We start from the raw sequence: 22,628 nt of genomic DNA, 5'->3' as shown, positions 1-22,628 counted from the left end.
TCCGATTCTTTTGTGTATATCAACGTCTCCAAAAAGGCGGGATCAACATATCCTAATGTGCCTTTGGCTTCAGTGATAAGATACGAACGGAATACTGTGGCAGGGCCATATTTGGAGAAGCCAAAATCTGAAACTTTGGCTTTCCAGTTTTCGTCCAACAATATATTGGCACTTTTGATATCACAATGCAGGACACGTTGGGCTTCCTTGGGATTGTGAAGCTACTGCAAACCACGTGCAGTCTCAAGACATATCTTGAGACGTCGAACCCACGTCAATTTGGGGTCTTCTAGATGAAAGTCGAGGCTTTTATTAGGTGCATACTCATACACAAGGATTCTTTCCTTCTTCTCATCACAGAATCCTAAGAGTGTGATGAGATTTTCATGTATATTTTCGGAAAGCAACATGATCTCCCTTCCAAACTCCGGACCTCCCTCTTCATTCAAAGGATTCCAGCGCTTTACAGCACTGATGGTTGGACCCTCCGAGCTTGAGAAATCTCCTTTGTATACTTTACCATATGCACCTTTCGCAATGAAGTTGCTGTTAGCAAAGTTGTTAGTGGCACATATAATGGATTCTAGTGGAATTTGGAGGTGTGCAAACTCTCTCATGAAAGATGAGGACATGCTTTAGTAATCGACTTAAATTGTCAAAGAAAAGTTTAATGTTTGTAGCAATAACGATGGGAGTGAATGGAAGAAGCTAGCGATACATTTTTCTCAAGTACCATGATGATGTATTTATCGTAAAAGATTGTGGTGAGAGCATACCGAAGAACCTTGAGTCAACTGTGGTGAACTTTTGGAAATAATTAATTTTTTTTGTCAACCCTAGTTTGAAATAGTCACTAACTATGAATGCCATAAATGATCGATTAACCAAAACCAATCCTCTCAAGATGAATGTCAATGTGGTTTTTATAAGCAAGGCGGATTATATTAGAGCATATTGGATTACTGGGCACCTATCTCTAGCATTAGAAAAATAAGTAACAGCAAATATTTAAATTTAAAGCAAATTTTCATTATGTCAAAATAGACAAAAAAAAATCAATAAATAGACATTATATTTATCATTTTCCTCTATCTATAAGGAAAACTTGAATCGAAACAGGAATTTTGGCATTTTGTGAAACACGCATTCTACAAAAATAAAACGAAAAACCTAAATCAAGATCATAATATAATAAATTCCAAAAGGTAGTAGGTGCAATATCAATCTTCCATTTGTTATGACAGTACAAAGAAATAAAAGCTCATTACGAAAGTAATTGAATGTATGAAGTGAAATCAACTTGACAATTTATAAAAATAAAATCATTTGACTCAGTCAATTCATCAATCATCGGTTATGCATTTTAATAAATTCCAATTATCAAAGATATCTTACAACTTATCGATTGGAGCGTAAAATTAAGAACCAAATTTAATAAATGGAAAATTGAGTAATCTATTTTTTTTTTTTTTAACTATCAATGAAAATAATCATTTTTTTTTTAAAGTAATAACAATTGAATGGCCATTCAGGGCCAAACCAAAACAAACCAAGCCTATTAGTGTAGCTTAATGCTATATATATATATATATATATATATATATATATATATATATATATATATATATATATATATATATATATATATATATATATATATATATATATAGGTAGGGATGAGATTTATAACCGGAAAACTGAACTAGAACCGGAATGTATTGAATCTGTTCTGGTTACGGGTTTAAAATTTGGTTTTATCTGGGTTTTGGGTAATCTAGATTTTGGTCCATCGGTACCAAGCAAACCGGGTTATAGAACCGGAACCGGTATTAGGAATCAGAACTACTTTTAGGGGCTAGAACTAGTTTCTGTGAAACATTTAAAACATTAATATTACATTCGTTTCAAGTCGGATTGACATACGGTTTTTTCCAACATGTAGTTTAGAGTTTATACATGATTTTAGACTATAACTTTGTCATTTTAAGTTTCATATTCATTAACTTACAGTCCCCCAAAATTGAAATATCAAAGTTAGAAATTTTTAGTTTTTTCAGCTTTTTGGTATTCTGTGAATATTTTAAAGCATACATATCTAATTCATTTGAAGTCGGATTGACATTCGGTTTTTTCCAACTTGTTTAAAGTTGTACATGATTTTAGACTATAATGTTGTTCTTTTTGTTTAAATATTCAATAACTTACAGTTCCCCGAAGTCAGGATATCAAAGCTTAAAATTTTCAACTTTTCAGCTATTTGTTTTTATACTTTTAATTCAATGAAAACGTTAACACATGCATATCTCATTCGTTTAAAGTCAAATTGACATATGGTTTTTTCTAGAGTGTAGTTTTGAGTTTGTGCGTGATTTCAGACTATAATTTTGTCAATTTTAGTTTCATTTTTAAAGTTCAACGCACTAATACTAAGTAATTACTAAAAAAATTCGGTTTTCAGGTTTTCCGGTTCTAAACCCACTTTATACGGTTTCAACCTACCCGCTTTAATGTTTCCGAGTTTTTTGGTTCGAGACCTACTTTACCTGGTACCGTACCTGAAACCGAATGGAACCGGTTTCTATATACCGGTCTGGTTTCCAATTCTACAAAATCTTGTTAACCGGTTCTTGGTTTTTCAGGTCCGGGTCCATCCGGTCTTGGTTTGGACCCATTTTCATACCTATATATATATATATATATATATATATATATATATATATATATATATATATATGGGGCCGTCATCAAGATAATCAGAATAAGCATTCCGAAAATTGGAATTCTGAAGTTCTTACCACCGTAGACGTAATTTTTTAAGCTTATTGACAATGAATTCAAAAATCAGGTGATTTATACTCTTATACTTGCATCTTGCTTTACAAATAACTTTTTTTATTTCGAAATGTGTAGACCATTTTCGCAATTCAAAGAACAAGTCCGGAATATGTAGTTTTTGTACTATTTTTAGTTTTAGATATATAAGAAACGTATAAGTACCATGAAATGTGAGTAAAACCATTTTGTAGTGAGGAAAAAACTCTACATTAGCCATTACAAGTCATTCTTGAATAGTATATGCACTCCAGAATACAAAGTACGTAGCATGAAATACGACGAACCAGTGTCTGAAATGCTATTGTTTTGAAATGACACTCTGGAATAACATTTCAATATTTGTTTAGTATTGTTTATGCTTTATAAAAATTAGAGTACATCTTTTTAATAAAAATGTGCGGAATTTGTTCCCAGTGAAACATGATAAATACATTATTAGGGCATTTCCGAAGAAAAGTGTTTTTATTCATTTTAAAACATTTTGGATGTCATCGTCAATACAGAAACATGAGTATAATAAGAACTTACATTCATTACCACTAGTGATTTATATCTCCTTAATTTCTCAGTGTAATGTGACTTCATATCAACACCTGTGATATAAATAAACTGAGTGGGTCAGGTTGGGAAACCTGGTGAGTACATAGGGTTTTCAACCCACAATAATATACTTATTATGTTTAATCATCAAATAGTTAACCTAATTACCCATCCCCATTATCTACTTTACTCTTAAGGATCTACCCTAAAAATCAGCTATTTCTCATTCATTCATTCTTATAAGGATTATCGTAAGGAATAGGTATGAAGTCCATCGTTGTCAATGACACAGTTGTCAAGCACAACTGCTAGTTCTATCACTTAGGTGCAGCTGCCAGAATTGTGACATTCTATGTGAGGCGTAGCTTCCGGTATTGTCCTTCGAGCACAGCTGCTAGGTTATCTCGTTTATTGACAATGTCGTTTTTGAAAGTCCACTCGCAATACATGTCAATGGGTTTTTAGAGTACACCGGTGAACATATCGTTCACAACACCTACAGGTTGCGAGCCTGCTAGTGTTCCACCAGACTATCTAGAATAGTCCGTGGTTGTCATCCATACTCTACTAGATGACGGTGCCAACATTTGGGAACAAGGCTTCTCACATCGTCCACCTCTCACCCTTACCTCATGGTCTATATCACCTCTCAACTCATCATCCAACTCATATTTCATCTACCAATGTTTTACCCAACATATTACGTAGATATAAATATATATAAAGTTTAAATCATATAAAACTTGTATAAAATCGTCCATCTAGCATAGATAGCAAGTATACAGATAATATGCACACATAACACGTAGTTTATGTAAAATACTTCATATCTATGTGTAAGATGAAAGAGACCATGCACTCACCTAAAAAGGTGGTGAGTCCGAACTTAGACAGCGTTTTGCTTCTTTGAAACCTAGTATTATTACCACTAGAGTTTAGTCTATTATTCGCCGAGACTAATTTATAGTCTAGCTATTATTACTAGTATATAGGCGTTAAACAATGCCCGAGTATTTATTATAAGTTCCTAATAATGTTACTATAATTAAATAAACGATATATTAAAAACAGTGTAGGCGTAGCTAACTTACAGTGGTTTTTATAGAAAACCGGGCTTTGCTTGGAGCAGCATTCCCGAGCCGAAAAGCTCTTCTTACCAGAGCCGTCGAGCACTTTGGGTCTTCTACCTCGTGGTAAGGAGGTTCCCTAGGCTTTTCGGGGGGTTTTGGGGCGAGGGGGGGGGGGGTTTGGGGCTAGAGAGAGGTTATATATATAGAGAGAGACTAAAGAGAAGAAAGAATGGGAAAGGTATGAAAAAAATGAGGGTGGGAGAGGTTCTATTTATAGGGTGAAATATGGCTGAACTTGGTGCCACATGTCACCATCTGGTGGCAAGACTTGCGGAGAAAGGAATGGCCAAGATTGTGCCACATCACCCATTTTCGCACAACACACTTCCGACTTCTAAAATCCGTAACTTTCACATATGAGCTCTATTTTTGACGTTCTTTATATCCACGTGTAGGTAAAAATAAGATCCACAACTTTCATTTTGACTCCGTCGGCTCATTCTCGATCGATCCTAAGTTTAACAGTACGAGAAGATTATATTGTTAAATGTCCGCGTAAAATTCATAACTTCTACATACGGACTCTGTTTCGTCTGTCTTTTTACCGTTGAGTTCCTATTAACGATATATTAAATGTTGGAAATTTTTAGTTTTTTCAGCTTCTTGGTATTCAGTGAATATTTTAAAGCATACATATCTAATTCATTTGAAGTCGGATTGACATTTGGTTTTTTCCAACTTGTAGTTTAAAGTTGTACATGATTTTAGACTATAATGTTGTTCTTTTTGTTTAAATATTCAATAACATACAGTTCCCCGAAGTCAGGATATCAAAGCTTAAAATTTTCAACTTTTCAGCTATTTGTTTTTGTACTTTTAATTCATTGAAAACGTTAACACATGCATATCTCATTCGTTTAAAGTCAAATTGACATATGGTTTTTTCTAGAGTGTAGTTTTGAGTTTGTGCGTGATTTTTGACTATAATTTTGTCAATTTTAGTTTCATTTTTAAAGTTCAACGCACTTAGTACTAAGTAATTACTAAAAAATTTCGGTTTTTTGGTTTTCCGGTTCTAAACCCACTTTATACGGTTTCAACCTACCCACTTTAATGTTTCCGGGTTTTCGGTTCGAGACCACTTTACCTGGTACCGTACCTGAAACCGAATGGAACCGGTTTCTATATACCAATATGGTTTCCGATTCTACAAAATCTTGTTAACCGGTTCTTGGTTTTTCAGGTCCGGGTCCATCCGGTCTTGGTTTGGACCCACTTTCATCCCTATATATATATATATATATATATATATATATATATATATATATATATATATATATATATATATACATGGGGCCCACACCAAGATAATCAGAATAAGCATTCCGAAAATTGGAATTCTGAAGTTCTTCTTACCACCATATGGGTAATTTTTTTAAGCTTATTGACCATGAATTCAAAAAATCAGGTGATTTATACTCTTATACTTGCATCTTGCTTTACAAATAACTTTTTTGTATTCCGAAATGTGTAGACCATGTCCGTAATTCGAAGAACAAGTCCGCAATATGTAGTTTTTGTACTATTTTTAGTTTTAGATATAAAAGAACCGTATAAGTACCATGAAATCTGAGTAACACCATTTTGTAGTGAGGAAAAAATTCTACATTAGCCATTACAAGTCATTCTTGAATAGTATATGCACTCCAGAATACAAAGTATGTAGCATGAAATACGAAGAACCAGTGTCTGAAAATGCTATTGTTTCGAAATGACACCCTGGAATAACATTTCAATATTTGTTTAGTATTGTTTATGATATTGTGAAATTATTTTTAATATTTATTTGCATTAAACCGAACTCGTATTAGTCTGAAGATCAATTTCTCTAGATGTTGTTAAAAAATGGGTTTTACAGACGAACAAATTGTATTCCATTTAGAGGAGATTACAAAATTAGGTCCGATAAAGGTAAAACTAAATTCCAAAGTTTTGTTATGAATATAATGTATTTTTTTTGGAACGGAAAATCTATTTTACTTCTACATTACTCCTAATTCTCCACCTATGTCCCTCAAGGGACTTGAACCCTCGACTTCAAGGAGGGAGGGCAACACCAGATACCGCATGTTAATATATTTAAATGATGTTGGAATGTTTCTTTCAGATAAAAAATAAAATGTAGGAAAAAACAGTAAACCACGATGGACAACTATAAAATTAAGAAAGAAATTAGAAAAAACGTTAAAACTTAGATTGAAAGCAGGTAGAACTTCGAAATATAGGACCCCAATAAGCTTACAAATACCTGTAATTTTATACTAGTTGGGACCTTATAATTTTTTTTGTTATGAATATTGTTATGCAACTTGGCATTAATTTTGGAACTTTCCCTTTATTGAATGTGTATTTTAATATATTTGAATTTTAGTCTCCAACATCCAGTGACTCGATTGATTATGATACATTGCCAATAGAATATGAAATACTACGCCTTGATGGCGAGCAAAAATGTCTTGTCAATACAACTACGTTAGAAAATGATTCAACATTATCAATGTGCGAAAAAATGAATGGTAATACTGGAAATCTCATTACTTCCTTCTTGGGTCGAGGAGCATAGTAAACTAGAATTGTTTAACATGAAAATGCTCCTCATTATGATGTCTGATGATATATGCCGGTTTGTGAACACAATGGACATCATCAAAGTGTTGGATAAGGTGTCTAAGTCCATAACTATTTCTGGTATGTACTTGACCCGACCCGGCATGGTCCATTTGGGTTGCATGGCACCATGCAATTGGATAAACTAAATGAGAGAAATAACGCTTGGAGATTATTAATATATTATAAGTTCTAATATATTAATAATATTATTTGATTAGTTTGATCAAGAATTAATTTAGAATTAATTAAGTGATCAAAAGATAACTAATTAAATATATGGGTTGATTAAGTAAATCATCCATATCTTGTATAGTGGGCTAAAAGGCTCCATGGATCATCAAGTTGGGTTCCACCCATAGGATGCTCCATGGATGCTCCATGGGAGTTACAAACCCATGGGTCATGGAAATGAAGAGTCATGACACATTAGGGTTTAACCCTAGATGTGTCAACACTATATAAGAAAGATAATCTCCACCAAAATCGGTTGACAAAAAGAAATAGAGGGCTTGGCCGATTTGAAGAAGTGAGTATACTCTCATAAGTTCTTCCAAGAGCATTTGGTGTTGTGTGAAGCATTTGAGGCATCACCACTTGAGGTGCTAGGCTCACAAGGTTTCAAGGAACACAAGCAACAACAAGGTAAGTTATTCTATCTATACTTTATGTTGAAATTGTTCCCCATGTATGCTAGATAGGATATAACCTTGGAATTCAACTTTGCATGACAAATTAGACAAACATAGATCCAAGGTTATTAGGGTTGCATGTACACTTAGGAAGTGTTAGAATGCTCAAAACCCATCAGTGGTATCAGAGCCTAGGCTTGTTTGTTCTTATTTGTTCTTAAAAGTTGAAAACATAATCGAAAATTTGCTGTCTGCGATCGGACTCGTCGAGTCCATAGGGGGGACTCGCCGAGTCCATGTGTATCTTCAACCAACTCGGCGAGTCATGTTCATGCACTCGGCGAGTAGGGTCGAATGAGTGCAGAATTTCGATTCAGTTGCTGGAAAATGATTAGAAACATTACCCTAAACTGTTTTAGTAAATATAAACTTGTTTTTGGTGGTGTAATGTTTTACTAATTCATTTACAACAACTAGTTATCAAAATTACAAAGTTTTATGTAATTTTTGATTATGTTCATATTCATGTTCTTGTTCTTATGATGTTTTAGATGATCATAGGAATTATTTGTAACCTATTTGGTAGTTTAATTCTTGATCATAATGTGTTTTAATGGAGTCCATAACTTATCCTTAAGTTATGGAAAACCAAGAGTCACTTGAGTTAAAAAACCATTAAGAAAACACAAGAGTTATAAAAATGAAGAGTCTTCATTTTATGACTCTATTAAACTCATAAGTTACAAGAAATGGAAAAGTTTTGAAAGTTACAAAACTTGCCCTCAAGTTTTGGAACAAGTAAAGTTAAGTTAAAACTTAAGTTCCAACCCCTAGAATTTTAAAAGTTAAAATTCAACCCTTATACTTATATTATGATGATTTAATAATTATATATATATGTATAAGAACAAGTCGTCTTACCGCTAGTACGCCTCATTCACGAAGCCGGTCTATAAGGTGGGTATAAGGTTGTTGCCTATAAAATGGTGACTTAATGGGTGTATATTCTCACCCACCGCTTGCTTGACTGGTGGAGGGTCGTTAGCCGAACGGGTAAGACAAGGACTTATAAATTCTCATTCAAAGTATGATGAATATATAAAGTAACTAAATGTTTATTAAATTCCCAATCTTAGTTACTTTAGGAAAAATGTGAATAAGGTGCTAATCCATGAAATTACACTTTACACTTTGTCTGAGTCGTTGGTGGAGCGTGTGTGGTTAACCGGCACACTAACTTGGACTTAACAAGGTAGGTAAAGGGTGACTTAAAAGTTTATTATAGTATCGGTGGAGCGTGTGTGGTTTACCGGCACATCGATTGAGTGATAAACTTTAAGGGTACCAAGTGATTTGCATGGTTACTTCACACCTCGTTTTGTGATCCTCGGCATCCCAGTCACAAAACCTGGAGGGCACTCCCGAGATCGAAACATGCCTTTGAAAAGTTCATTGGATCTCAAAGAATCTAGGAATTTCTAAAACCAATAAAAACTAAATATTTATTATTTCGGTTTTCGTGGTGGAAATTGGTGAATCGTCATTCACCTACCTTTCAAATATGGTATAGCTTAGATTACGGCATACCTCTTCTAAGTTATATTATATTGTGATTGGGTCCTAGCCTTAATATTACATTTGGGTGTTTTATTAAGGACTCTCTTAAATCTAAACTAAACTTGTTCTTCTTTTCAGATGTCTTCATCTAATGCTTCTGGCTCAAATCCTAATGGCTCCTTTACTCTTATGAGTCTATGTGGGAAAGTCACCTTTGATGGATCCAACTTCAATAAGTGGATCAGAAACATCAGGATGATTACTCGCTACGAGGACAAAGAATATGTCCTTGACAAGGAGCTTAAGGAAATTGACGAGTCCACTGCAACTCCCCAGGAGATCGCTGACTTTCATACTCATGAAAGAGATGCAACCAAGGTGGCTTGCATCATGTTAGCCACCATGACAGCTGAACTCCAAAAGTCTTACGAAGACTTCTACCCTTATGAAATGCACCAAGACTTGATGGAAAGATACCATCAAAGTGCACGACAAGAGAGGTACGAAGTCATCTGCTCCATGATAACAACCATGATGAAGGACGGAGAGTCCGTCACGAGCCACATGCAGAAAATGCAAAGGTATGTGGATCGGTTGCTGAAGCTCAATGTGAACTTCCCTGAGGAGCTTGCAATAGATATCATTTTGCACTCCTTACCATCGTGCTATGATCAATTCCGCATGACATATCACATGAACAAGGAAGAGGTCACCCTCAGCAAACTTCAGGGACTTCTCAAGACCGCAGAAACAGGTCTTAAGGGGAAGTCGGTTGCTATCACTCCTACTCCAGAAACAACTCCGGTCTTGGCAATCGGGCAGAGTCGAGGGAGGAAGAGAAAGAGATCTTCAAAGGGTACCAAGGCTCGGACCCTTGATGGCTCTTCTTCAAGTGGAACCAAGAAAGGTTTCATTACTCCTTCTTCTGACCCAAAAGAGGCTGAATGCTTCTATTGCCACGAAAAAGCTCATTGGAAGCGGAACTGCCCAAAGTACCAGCAAAATGTAAAGGATGGGAAAGTCAAACCCAACCATGCAGGTATTTACACTATCATTTCTAATAACTCACCCCATTCGAAATCTTGGGTCCTTGATACAGGTTGCGGAATTCATATTTGCTGTGACTTGCAGGGACTAGGAAGAAGTGAGAATGTGGAGCAAGGAAGAATAAACTTAATCATGGGGAATAGGAAAGTTACACCTGTCACCAAGATTGGAGTTTATACTTTATCGCTAAGTAGTGGGTTAAATTTAGATTTGAATAAATGTTGTTATTCGCCAGAAATGGCAAGAAATATTATTTCCTTTCATGCATTGTACAAACAAGGTTTCACCTTTTCGTTTGATAATGAAGTTGGTTCGATTAATGCTTTCTTTAATAATGTACTTTATTTTAAAGCATTACCTTGTGATGGTGTGTATGAAGCTGTATCTATTATAGATAACTTAGGAAATAATGTTTTGTGTATTGATTCTAATAATAATAACTTGGATAAAGCATCGTTATGGCATTGTCGTCTTGGACATATAAGCAAGAAACGCATAGGCCAACTCCAAAAAGATGGAGTCTTGGAGTCGTTTGACCTAAAGTCAAATGATAGTTGCGAATCATGCTTACTTGGAAAAATGACAAAGTCACCCTTCACAGGCTCATGTGAAAGGGGTGAAGGTTTGTTGGACCTTATACACACGGATGTGTGTGGACCATTCAAACATGCCACAAGGGATGCTAATCGTTATTATTTGACTTTTACCGATGATTACAGTAGATATGGATATGTCTACTTAATCAAGCACAAGTCAGAGACTTTCGAGAAGTTTAAGGAATTTAAACAGGAAGTCGAGAATCAATTGGGCAGGAACATTAAGATGCTTCGATCCGATCGAGGTGGTGAGTATCTTAGTTCAGAGTTCCTCGACTATCTAAAGGAATGTGGGATTGTCTCACAATTGACACCTCCCAGGACACCGCAGTTGAATGGTGTAGCTGAGAGGCGTAATCGAACCTTGTTGGACATGGTTCGTTCCATGATGAGTCGAGCTTCCCTACCAATCTCATTCTGGGGGTATGCCTTAGAGACTGCCGCCCATATCCTTAATCTAGTCCCTACAAAGAAAGTTGCCAAAACTCCTCACGAGATGTGGACTGGTAAAGTACCTAAACTAGACCACATCAAGATTTGGGGCTGCGAGGCTTTCGTGAGACGCGAGACTCATGATAAGCTCGAACCCCGAAGCGAGAGGTGTATTTTCATCGGCTACCCACAGCAATCCTTTGGTTACCTCTTCTACAGACCCAGTGACAATGTGGTCTTTGTAGCAAGAAGAGGAGTCTTTCGAGAAAGAGAGTTTATAAGCCAAGGAGACAGTGGGAGGCAAGTTGATCTTGAAGAAATTCAAGAGTCAAGTGGTGAAGGAACTTCAAACTCTAGCCCTCAACTTGAGGAGGAAACTCCTGTTGAGCCAATTGACGAATCTGTACCTCTGAGGCGTTCCACGAGAGTTAGGAGTGCACCTGAGCATTACTATGGATTCCATATTACTGCAGAAGGTGAGACACTTATTAGTGATGAGACACTAGTAAGTCAAGATGACCCTAACAGCTACGAGGAAGCCATGGCAGGCCCCGAGTCTGCTAAATGGAAAGAGGCTATGGATAGCGAGATACAATCCATGTATGACAATCAAGTTTGGAACTTGGTTGAAAATGTACCAGGTCGAAAGACTGTAGGGTGCAAATGGGTCTTCAAGAAGAAGACCGACATGGATGGTAAAGTACACACTTATAAGGCTAGACTGGTTGCAAAGGGCTTCTCTCAAATTCCTGGAGTGGACTATGATGAGACCTTTTCTCCAGTAGCCAAGATTAAGTCTATTCGGGTTCTGTTAGCCATAGCCGCATTTCATGACTATGAAATTTGGCAAATGGATGTCAAAACCGCTTTCCTTAATGGAAAGTTGGCTGAAGATGTTTACATGAGTCAGCCAGAAGGTTTTGTCAGTAACGAGTACCCTAATAGAGTGTGTAAGCTTGAGAAATCCATTTATGGATTAAAGCAAGCACTTCGCAGATGGAATCTTTGCTTTGATGAAAAGGTCAAGGAATTTGGCTTTTCTAGGAGTGAAGATGAATCTTGTGTATATGTCAAGGCTAGTGGGAGTATAGTTAGCTTTTTGGTATTGTATGTGGATGACATACTACTCATAGGAAACGACATTCCAACCTTGCAGGAAGTAAAGTCCTGGCTTGGAAAGTGTTTCGCTATGAAGAACCTTGGTGAAGCTGCCTATATTTTGGGGATAAGAATCTTGAGAGATCGGAGTAAAAGACTAATTGGACTTAGTCAAAGTACCTACTTGGAGAAGATTCTGAAGAGATTCAGAATGCAAAACTCCAAGAAAGGAGAGTTGCCCATCCAGAGTAGTGCCAAGCTGAGTAAGACACAAAGCCCTAGCACTGAGGCTGAGATAGCAGAAATGAGTCGATTACCTTATGCTTCGGCTGTAGGTTCGATCATGTATGCTATGACGTGTACTCGACCTGATGTAGCCTTTGCCTTGAGCATGGTTAGCAGGTTTCAGGGGAACCCTGGCAAGGCACACTGGATTGCGGTAAAGAATATTCTCAAGTACCTACGAAGGACTAAGGACTGGGTCCTTACCCTCGGTGGGAGTGATGACTTGAGGGTTGTAGGGTATAGTGATGCTAGCTTCCAGACTGATAGGGATAACTTCCGCTCTCAGTCGGGCTGGGTCTTTACCCTAAATGGAGGAGCAATTTCTTGGAAGAGTTCCAAGCAAGAGACAGTGGCAGATTCTACTTGTGAATCAGAGTATATTGCAGCTAGCGAAGCGGCAAAGGAGGCGTTATGGCTGAGGAACTTCATTGGAGACCTTGGAGTTGTACCAGCTATTAAAGAGCCGATGGAAATTTTCTGTGATAGTGAAAGTGCTGTTGCCTTAGCCAAGGAACCAAGGGATCACGGGAGATCCAGACACATCGACAGAAAATACCATTTCATCAGACATCGGATCGAAGAAGGACTCCTCGTGGCAAAGAGGGTATCATCGGATGAGAACCCGGCAGATCCCCTCACGAAGGGACTGACTCGGGTTAAGCATCTCCAGCATGCTCGGAGCATAGGGCTGAAGGATGATATTAGATTTAGTAGTTAGATAATCTTGAAATTTGTAAAGTGTAATTGACATTTGATGATGAATAAAAGTGTTTTATTTATGAGTAAAGTGTTGCTATCTCTTGTCGATCGTTTACTATATTTCTTTTGCATGTTTTGACTTCCAGAATAATTTTGTTTGGTTTAACATATTATTCAAACCTCCACAGTCGGTCATATGTCGGAAGTAGGTATGAATCAAGACTGTCATGTTTGGTTGTAGAGGTCTGGGACAAGGCTACAACAATCATGAGTGCTCATAAGTTCTGAGCATTGGACTCAACCCACGCTCACTGGAATCACTTCATGGAATTCTATCTCGAGTGATCGTGAGACGGTAATATCATATAAGTCTTTAAACCTAGAGATATGATTTGTTACTTACGAGTTGGTTATGCATTGATTGTACGAAAAACGCATTGGTAACTCGATGTTATAAAAACGTGCTCTTATGTGTAATTCAATGAGTAGTAGAACAAACATATGAGTCGAAGTTTATCTGTTCCTTCTTGGATTAGAAGCTGATATCTGGGCCCCTCGATGATTTTGTTTTGACCTATGTACCGGGCCCGGTCAGAACTAGATTGATGTGTTCAATAAAGTTCTTTGTCAAACAAATCGGAAATCAGGAAACAAATGTTGGACAATAAGTAAGACATTGTTCCATGTATTTGTCCGACTGATATCTAGAACAGAGGATTATATGATCACTTATCTTAAATGGCGTACCATCATCTTCTCAAGTTTCGAGAAACCTTGTAAAGAGCTACGATTGCCGATCGGTTCCTGAAGTCATACTTGCAGTAATAGTTACTAGACTTATCCAAGTGGGAGACTGTTGGATAAGGTGTCTAAGTCCATAACTATTTCTGGTATGTACTTGACCCGACCCGGCATGGTCCATTTGGGTTGCATGGCACCATGCAATTGGATAAACTAAATGAGAGAAATAACGCTTGGAGATTATTAATATATTATAAGTTCTAATATATTAATAATATTATTTGATTAGTTTGATCAAGAATTAATTTAGAATTAATTAAGTGATCAAAAGATAACTAATTAAATATATAGGTTGATTAAGTAAATCATCCATATCTTGTATAGTGGGCTAAAAGGCTCCATGGATCATCAAGTTGGGTTCCACCCATAGGATGCTCCATGGATGCTCCATGGGAGTTACAAACCCATGGGTCATGGAAATGAAGAGTCATGACACATTAGGGTTTAACCCTAGATGTGTCAACACTATATAAGAAAGATAATCTCCACCAAAATCGGTTGACAAAAAGAAATAGAGGGCTTGGCCGATTTGAAGAAGTGAGTATACTCTCATAAGTTCTTCCAAGAGCATTTGGTGTTGTGTGAAGCATTTGAGGCATCACCACTTGAGGTGCTAGGCTCACAAGGTTTCAAGGAACACAAGCAACAACAAGGTAAGTTATTCTATCTATACTTTATGTTGAAATTGTTCCCCATGTATGCTAGATAGGATATAACCTTGGAATTCAACTTTGCATGACAAATTAGACAAACATAGATCCAAGGTTATTAGGGTTGCATGTACACTTAGGAAGTGTTAGAATGCTCAAAACCCATCACAAAGAAGCACAAAGGATAAGTGCAACAATAGAAGAAAGAGTGCAAATAACTGATAATGGGATTAGCCTAATTGAGACATACATGGAATTATTTGAAAATCATGTAGATACTGTATTTTTGCACTGGATTCACGTTCCAAGTTATCTTGGATATGTACTCTAATTCTTATAATTTTTTATTTTCATTACAAACTTAATTATGTAAAAGAAATTATGAGGTTTTCTAAAATGGCAATGCTTTTCTTTAACATTATATAAACGAGCATTACAAAAGCTATTACATACTTATATCAGTTTCCACGTATTAGGAAATTCTAAGGGATACATATTTTGTTTGCATTCGATAAAATCTCCTCTAATTCTATCATTTGTTAGACGTCCCTATTCTGTCGAAAGTTTATCAATCTCCACATTTGCATCTTGAATCCACTTCATAGTTCTTTGACTTTTTTCATAGTTCAGTAACCCATTTTTCTTTTTTCATTTACTTGTTGCGCTAGATCGTCTGCACATTCATTGCGACCTTCATAGCTTCGAAAATGACATCAAACATTTTATCCGTAAATGGGAAATCTAGGCCTTCTAGAAACGTGTTAATATCCAAAAAAAAATAGCAATCGTCTTCTTCACAATGCCAAACATCAAACTCAAGTGAACTCATTCTCAAGTTTTTACTACGTTTACGGTGTATGATAGTTGCATATTGATAGGCTAAATTTGTGTGGAACGGGGTGTCCAGAATATGTGTCCTTGATTCAGGAATCTATGAAATAAATGATTGGGGTCCGAAATGTGTTTGGAATGTGGTATCCAGAATGGGGTGTCTAAAATGTAGTGCTTGGCACGGTGTGTCCGAAATTTGAGTCTGTGACCGTGTTTCAATAATTTGGGTATGTGAGTATGTGAGTCGGGAATCAATGACATGAATGATATGGTTGTTATTAGTTTGCCATATCTAATGTACGGGTCACGGTCCACTTGAAAAATGTGTTTCACTATGAGTTATATGTTGTAGAGTATCAAAATGAAGAAGAAATGAAGAGTTTCTATACATACAATCGATGTTGGATACATTTATTAAAATTTATCACAAGATCGACAATGAATTATTTGATGAAGATGAACAAGTAATTTTGCCGCTGGCAAAGGTGGAATACATGCATAAAAGTAAGGGGGTTGGTTTTCCATACGAACATTTTTGGTATCTTTTAAATGATGTCTCGTATATTTAAATTATGTATTTTGTTATTTCTAGGTTTAATAAGATTATGTATTTGTAAATTATTTCTTTTTTTTCTATGTAACATGTAGGTAATAAGTTTCACTAGTCACTCCAAATCGATTATGAACATACTTAATTGTGATAAAAATAAGTGAAAATAAATATACAGTTACATATACATTAGGACAACCATTAATGGGTCTGGTATTTCCCATTCATATGGAAAGGAAAAAGATTCACATTTTGCGTATGGTATGTACTTTGAAACATTTCAGGCCTATAATATATATGAACCATATCTTCTAATTATGAGATGTTTGAATAACATGATACCGCAATAGCTTGATCGCACACTATACAAAGACTGCGTTATTTCCCATATGTACATGTATAGCGGTTAAGATCCACAACATAAGTTATTTTAAGATGTTGCCTGCTGCTCAGGCCACCAGCGAAAAACCACCGACTTCTTGGTTAGTCGGGTGAGCGGAACTGCTATCTTGGAGAAATCCTGGACGAATCTCCTGTAGCACCCTGCCAGTCCTAGGAAGCTCTGAATCTCAGTTGGAGACCTCGGGATCTCCCACTGCATCACGGCCTTTATCCTGGCCGGATCTACTAGTATACCCTTCTGGTTGACGAGGTGTCCGAGGAACTGCACCTCGCGCAACCAGAACTCGCACTTGGAGAACTTTGCGAAAACTCTCTCCCTCCTCAGCGTCTCTAGCACCTCTCTCAGGTGCTCGTCGTGCTGCTCCTGAGTCTTGGAATAAACCAAGATGTCATCAATGAACACTATCACAGACCGATCCAACATTGATCTGCATACGCGGTTCATGAGATCCACGAAAGCGGATGGAGCGTTGGTGAGCCCGAACGACATCACCACACACTCATAATGACCATAACGGGTCCTAAAAAGCGGTCTTCTGCACATCCTCATCCCTGACCCGCATCTGGTGATATCCTTATTGGATTAGTGTCTAAGCCCGTAACCATATTTGGTAAGTACTTGACCCGGTTGTGAAAAATCATATTTGTTTAATTAATATTGGTCAATAATTAATTAGGAATTAATTTTGTGATCAAGTGTAATTAATTAAACTAGAGGGGCTGAATTGTAATTATGAGATAGTTGCAAGATAGGGCAATAATTATCCTTATTAAAGGATGGACGAAATCAAGGATAAGGATATCCTTAAAATCGTCCAAGGTCCAAGAGATAAGGGTTTTTAGGGCTTATCTTGTGGTTGCTTGGTGGGAAAGTAACTGGATAAGGATAAGGACAGAAACCCTAATCCCAACCCTATATAAAGACCCCTAAGGCCTTAGAATTTCGTCCACTTGATCCCTAGAGCATCTAAGGATGATTTCTACCTCCTCCCTTTTCTCTCTATAGCCTCTCCAATTGCTTGTGGTGTTTGTGAGCCATTAGAGGCATTACACTTGTGGTGCTTGCTTTCAAGACTTAAGGGTTTGAAGATTTAAAGTTGTTATTGCAATATAACAACAAGAGGTATGTAATCTAACCTTGTATATTAATTTCGAAAATAGCATTGTACTTTAGGGTTTTATTCTTGTGTTCATAATGTTGTGTATCTAATAGCAAAACATAGATCCAAATTAGGGTTGCATGCACACATAGGATTGTTTGTATAAAACCCATCAGTGGTATCAGAGCCATTGGTTAAATTGTTTTCAATTAGCATTATACAATTGTATGAACTTGACAAACTAGGGTTTATAGCCAATAAACCCTAGGAGGCATGAAAATTTCGAGATTAGGGTTTCCTAACCCTAATTTGCGAAAATTGTAGAAAGTTTTTTTGAATCCTTTCCTTTTAATCCAAGATTTCGAGAGCTAGGGTTTGCAAACCCTAAGATTTTGAGATTTGCCTCCTTCCCCAAGATAAGATCCTAAATTTTAGGGATTTGGATAATCCCATATCTTGTAATTATCCTTTAATAGTTAAATATGGTAATTAAAGATCATGAATTATCCCATCCCTATTTTTTGAAATTTAGAAGGGTTTTAAGGGATTAGGATAACTTAAATGTTTAAATGGTAATTATCCTTATGATTTAGATAATCCCTTATGATTTGATAATTTAAATTAATAGTTTCATTTAAGATAATTATTAAATCAAAAGTTTTAATATTTAAAATTTTAATTTAAATGGTATTAAATTTTGAAAATTTTAAATTGTAGATTAAAACCCTAGTATTTTGAAATGTTTAAAATACACCCTATACTATTATATTATTACAGGCTTAATAAATATATACGTATAACTAAAATGCTAGTCTTACCGTTAGTAGGCCTTATTCACGAAGCCGATCTATAAGGTGGGTATAAGGTTGCTGCCTATAAAATGACGCTTAATGGGTGTACACTCACACTGTCACACCCCAAAACCGGAACGGCGGAAACGTTCTGGGGTGGATGACGTCATGTCAAGTATCACAACACATGCATTATAGTAATCAAAGTACAACAAAACATTGCATTAATAGTACTAGTTTTACATGGTTTACATTTCAATACATCAAAGTAATACAAGTAAAATCTAATAAGTACAGCATGGTACTAAGCTATCTTCATCAACAACTCCGGGGATGTACCTATCTAATGCTGACCTGAGAATATAAGTTATTTGAAAAGCGAGTATCAACATTTTTACAAATGCTGGTGAGTTCATAAGTATTTAGTGTCATTTTGTTCAAATAACTTTAATAAAAGTGGTAGTTTTAGAGTATCCATTGAATTAGAGTCTTTACCAGAAAATCCTATATTTTCTTTAACAAAAGCAGTCTTCTACCAAGACTGGACGGAGTTATGTGGTAAAAAGTAGTTTTCCCTTAATCGCTATCACTATCAAAATATAGAATTTGATTATTAAAGAAAGCAGGAGAAATCAGGGAAAATAACATATGCCTCAACAGTGAAGACTGCTGACTAAGGCAAAAGGAATCATAGACTCCAGGAGAGTATCGAACAAACGACACACCTGGCTCGGTCTAACAAAGAGAGACACAAACCCCAGACGGTACCAGGCGAAAGGTACGGTTAGCAAGGTCTAAAAACAGAGGATACATATACAATATCAAATGAAAGATACAGCTAGTAAGATCTAAAACAGAGAATACAGACCGCAAACAGTATCAAATGAAAGATACAACTAGCAAGGTCTAAAAACAGTGTGACTCTGAGAGTGGGTTTCTAGCATACAGTGTAAATTGCTGGTGAAATACCGTTACCTTAAGGCCATGAATTATAAGGTAACCTAGGATACTCGTAACCATACTAACCGACACTAGAGTACCTGACGCCCTACAAGCGTCTATAAAATGTGACATTTTTCTCCCCTTGGCTTGGTAGGCCGTGGACTGTAACTAGCAGTCAGGGTGCGGGGGGTGTCACTCCCGTATAGATCTATACACAGAATGTCCGCTCTCCCTACAGGAGACTCTGGTTACCAACTAGACGACGGAGAAGGCCGTGTCCCGAAGATGCATCCCAAATAGTGGGTAGTGGGTTTCCAATATAAGTGCTGAACTAGAGGTAGAGACTCATAACTGAACTGACTAGAGTAAACCTATATGTCTATGCTCGTATACATAATATATAACTAATGAATCCAACGACCTTCGGACGGACATCCAATCCCACCAGACCACATCTCAACGAAGAAAAGGAAATAGGGCGGACAAGCCTTCCTAAGTCCTTCAATCATTACTTATATGCATCTATACAAGCACAGACATACATCTAACTACGTTTGAGTGTGTAACAAGTGGAAACGTATCGTGAAGTATAACCGAATCGTGATGTATAAGCGAATCGTGAGGTATAACCGAACAGTGTGGAATAACCGAATCGTGAAGTGTAAACAAACAGTGTGGGATAACCGAATCGTGAAGTATAAGTGTTAACAAGTATAAGTGTATCACGAAGTGGAGGCGTTCTCAAGTATAAGTGTATCACGAAGTGGAAACGTTCTCAAGTATAAGTGTATCACGAAGTGGAGGCGTTCTCAAGTATAAGTGTATCACGAAGTGGAAGTATTAACTAAACAGAAATAACGCATGGTATCTTAACCAAGTAGAAGTATAAAAACATAGACGTAAACTTTGGAAAACCTTTATATATTAAGAAAATCACGACTTGGTATTCCTTTGTAAAATAAGTTTGAAAATCTTTAAAACTCCTTTGAAACCTTTCATAAACAAGTTTAAAATGAAACTTTGATTAAACATCATAAGTAAAAGCTGAACAGATAACTATGTTTTTAGAAAACCATTTACAGTGTCATTCTCGGTAAAACAGTTAACAGTGTGGTAAATCCTTGTGCATGCGGGTTATCAATCACATGTGATTGATATGATAACTGGCATATTTAACTTGTATTCCCCCCTATAAAACATGTAAAAACATTTAAAAGGTTCATTCAGGGTATGAACTCACCTGGTGTAAGTGGATCCGACGAAGGTGCCGGTTGGGTGCTCGGTGTCAAGTAAGGACTTGAACACACTTAGTGACCTATTTAACATATGATAACATATGTTCACATACAATTAGTACATTTAATACTAATTTAACAAGTATACACACCCTAAAGAGCGGAAAACACTTGGTTAAGGGTTAGGGGTGTCCCGGGTAACATTTAAGGGCTTGAATGACTTAGGAATGGAATTTACTCTCCAAGAGTAAACTCTATATACATAGTTCACGGCCCTGGGACAACTCCCCATGAGTTTACGGCCGTAAACTCATGGTGAGGGTGTTCTAGGTTGTTTAAAGGCCTTATCTCAATTGTGGAATTTTGCTAGATCCAAATCTAAAAGGTATGAATGGATTTAAGGCTTTTAAAGGGACCAAATGGGAGTTTACGACCCTAAACTAGGGATTTTACGGCCGTAAGCTCCTATGTACATACCTTTTGGTGTTTTCAGGGCTTAAATGGTAGAGGGTAAATTCCTAAGCATTTTTTCCAAGTCAAATGGGGAGTTTAGGGCACCAATTAACCCCTTTGTAGGAGTTTATGGCCCAGGTACCCTTTCATGAGGGGTTTACGGCCGTGAACTCCTTATGGAGTTGTTTTAATAGAGTTTAAGGTCCCTAACTTGTTGGTGGTTGATTCTTGAATTTATTTTAAGGCCATTGGTGTGTTTAAGTGGCTTTTAAACACTCAAATATGAGTTTACTCCCCATGAAGAGGAGTTTACGGCCCAAGCATGTTCTTGGGCAGTATACTCATGTTTATTCTTCAAAAACTCGTTTCAAGGTGTTCTAAGTCCGATTCCATAAGCCTACAAGTCATATCTAAGCCTTAGGGACAATTTGGAGGGGTTTTGGGGCTTAAAAACCCCATTAAATGGTGTTCACGGTCCAAGAGTGTTCTTGGGACGTAAACACATGATTTTGTCCCTATTTGATGTTTTAAACTTGAATTTGCATGGTAGATAAGTATACAACGAGTTAGGATAGTTATCTACTAGTTTGGGGCTCAAAACAGACGATTTTTGGCTTGAATTTAAGTTGTAGAGAGAGAGAGAGAGAGAGTGGGAAGAGTGTAAAAAGTATCTAATGGACTCCACTCACCCTTATATAGGGGTTGGAGTTGGGGCTCAGTGGGAATCTACCCGATACTGCTGTTAAACGGGGCTTTTTGGTCGCACCCGATTAAGCGGTCAAATTTTGACTTGGTTGCAACCACACATTTTTAAGGGTATTTTGTGGGTGTTTCTAATTTGTTTCAACCCTTACCAAGTAATTATAAAAGTCTTAAATTAATTAACCTCTTCCAAAAGGTTAACGGACAGTTAAATAAGCGAGGCTTATTAACGGAAAAGGTTAAAAATGACGGAATAGAATTCGGGTTGTCACACACACCCACCGCTTGCTTGACTGGTGGAGGGTCGTTAGCCGAACGGGTAGGATAGGGAAACCTCATTAAAATTATAATAATACAAAGTAACTACATGTTTTTCAAAATTCCCAATCCTAGTTACTTTAGGAAAAGTGAATTGATGCAATCCCATGAAATTACACTTTGCACCCTTGCTAAGAAGTTAGTGGAGCGTGCGTGGCTTACCGGCACACTAATTGGTTCTAAGCAAAGGTGGTAAAGGGTGATTCATTGTTTATAATAGTTCGGTGGAGCTTGTGTGGTTTACCGGCACATCGAATAGGTGATTGTTACAATGAAGGCACCGTGTAGATTTGCATGGTTATTCATACCCACTTTGTGATCCTAGGTATCCCAGTCACAAACGAGAGGGGCATATCGAGATTTAAACATGTCATTGAAAAGTTCAATGAATCTCA

General features: G+C 36.8%; 1 protein-coding gene across 1 annotated transcript; it reads right to left on the bottom strand.

Moving 5' to 3' along the window:
* Positions 1-221: 221 nt before the first annotated feature.
* LOC111900827 (cysteine-rich receptor-like protein kinase 34) lies at positions 222-632 on the bottom strand. Its single transcript, XM_023896715.1, has one exon. It carries the CDS (start codon positions 630-632, stop codon positions 222-224), a length of 411 nt encoding a protein of 136 aa, XP_023752483.1.
* Positions 633-22,628: the final 21,996 nt, after the last annotated feature.

This window comes from Lactuca sativa, chromosome 4, assembly GCF_002870075.4.
Source record: "Lactuca sativa cultivar Salinas chromosome 4, Lsat_Salinas_v11, whole genome shotgun sequence".
Lineage (NCBI taxonomy): Eukaryota > Viridiplantae > Streptophyta > Magnoliopsida > Asterales > Asteraceae > Lactuca > Lactuca sativa.
This window is presented reverse-complemented; position numbering and strand designations above follow the sequence as displayed.

What these genes read in the sequence shown, in the direction of transcription:
- LOC111900827 (XM_023896715.1), bottom strand. Translation starts at nt 632, where the DNA reads ATGTCCTCATCTTTCATGAGAGAGTTTGCACACCTCCAAATTCCACTA.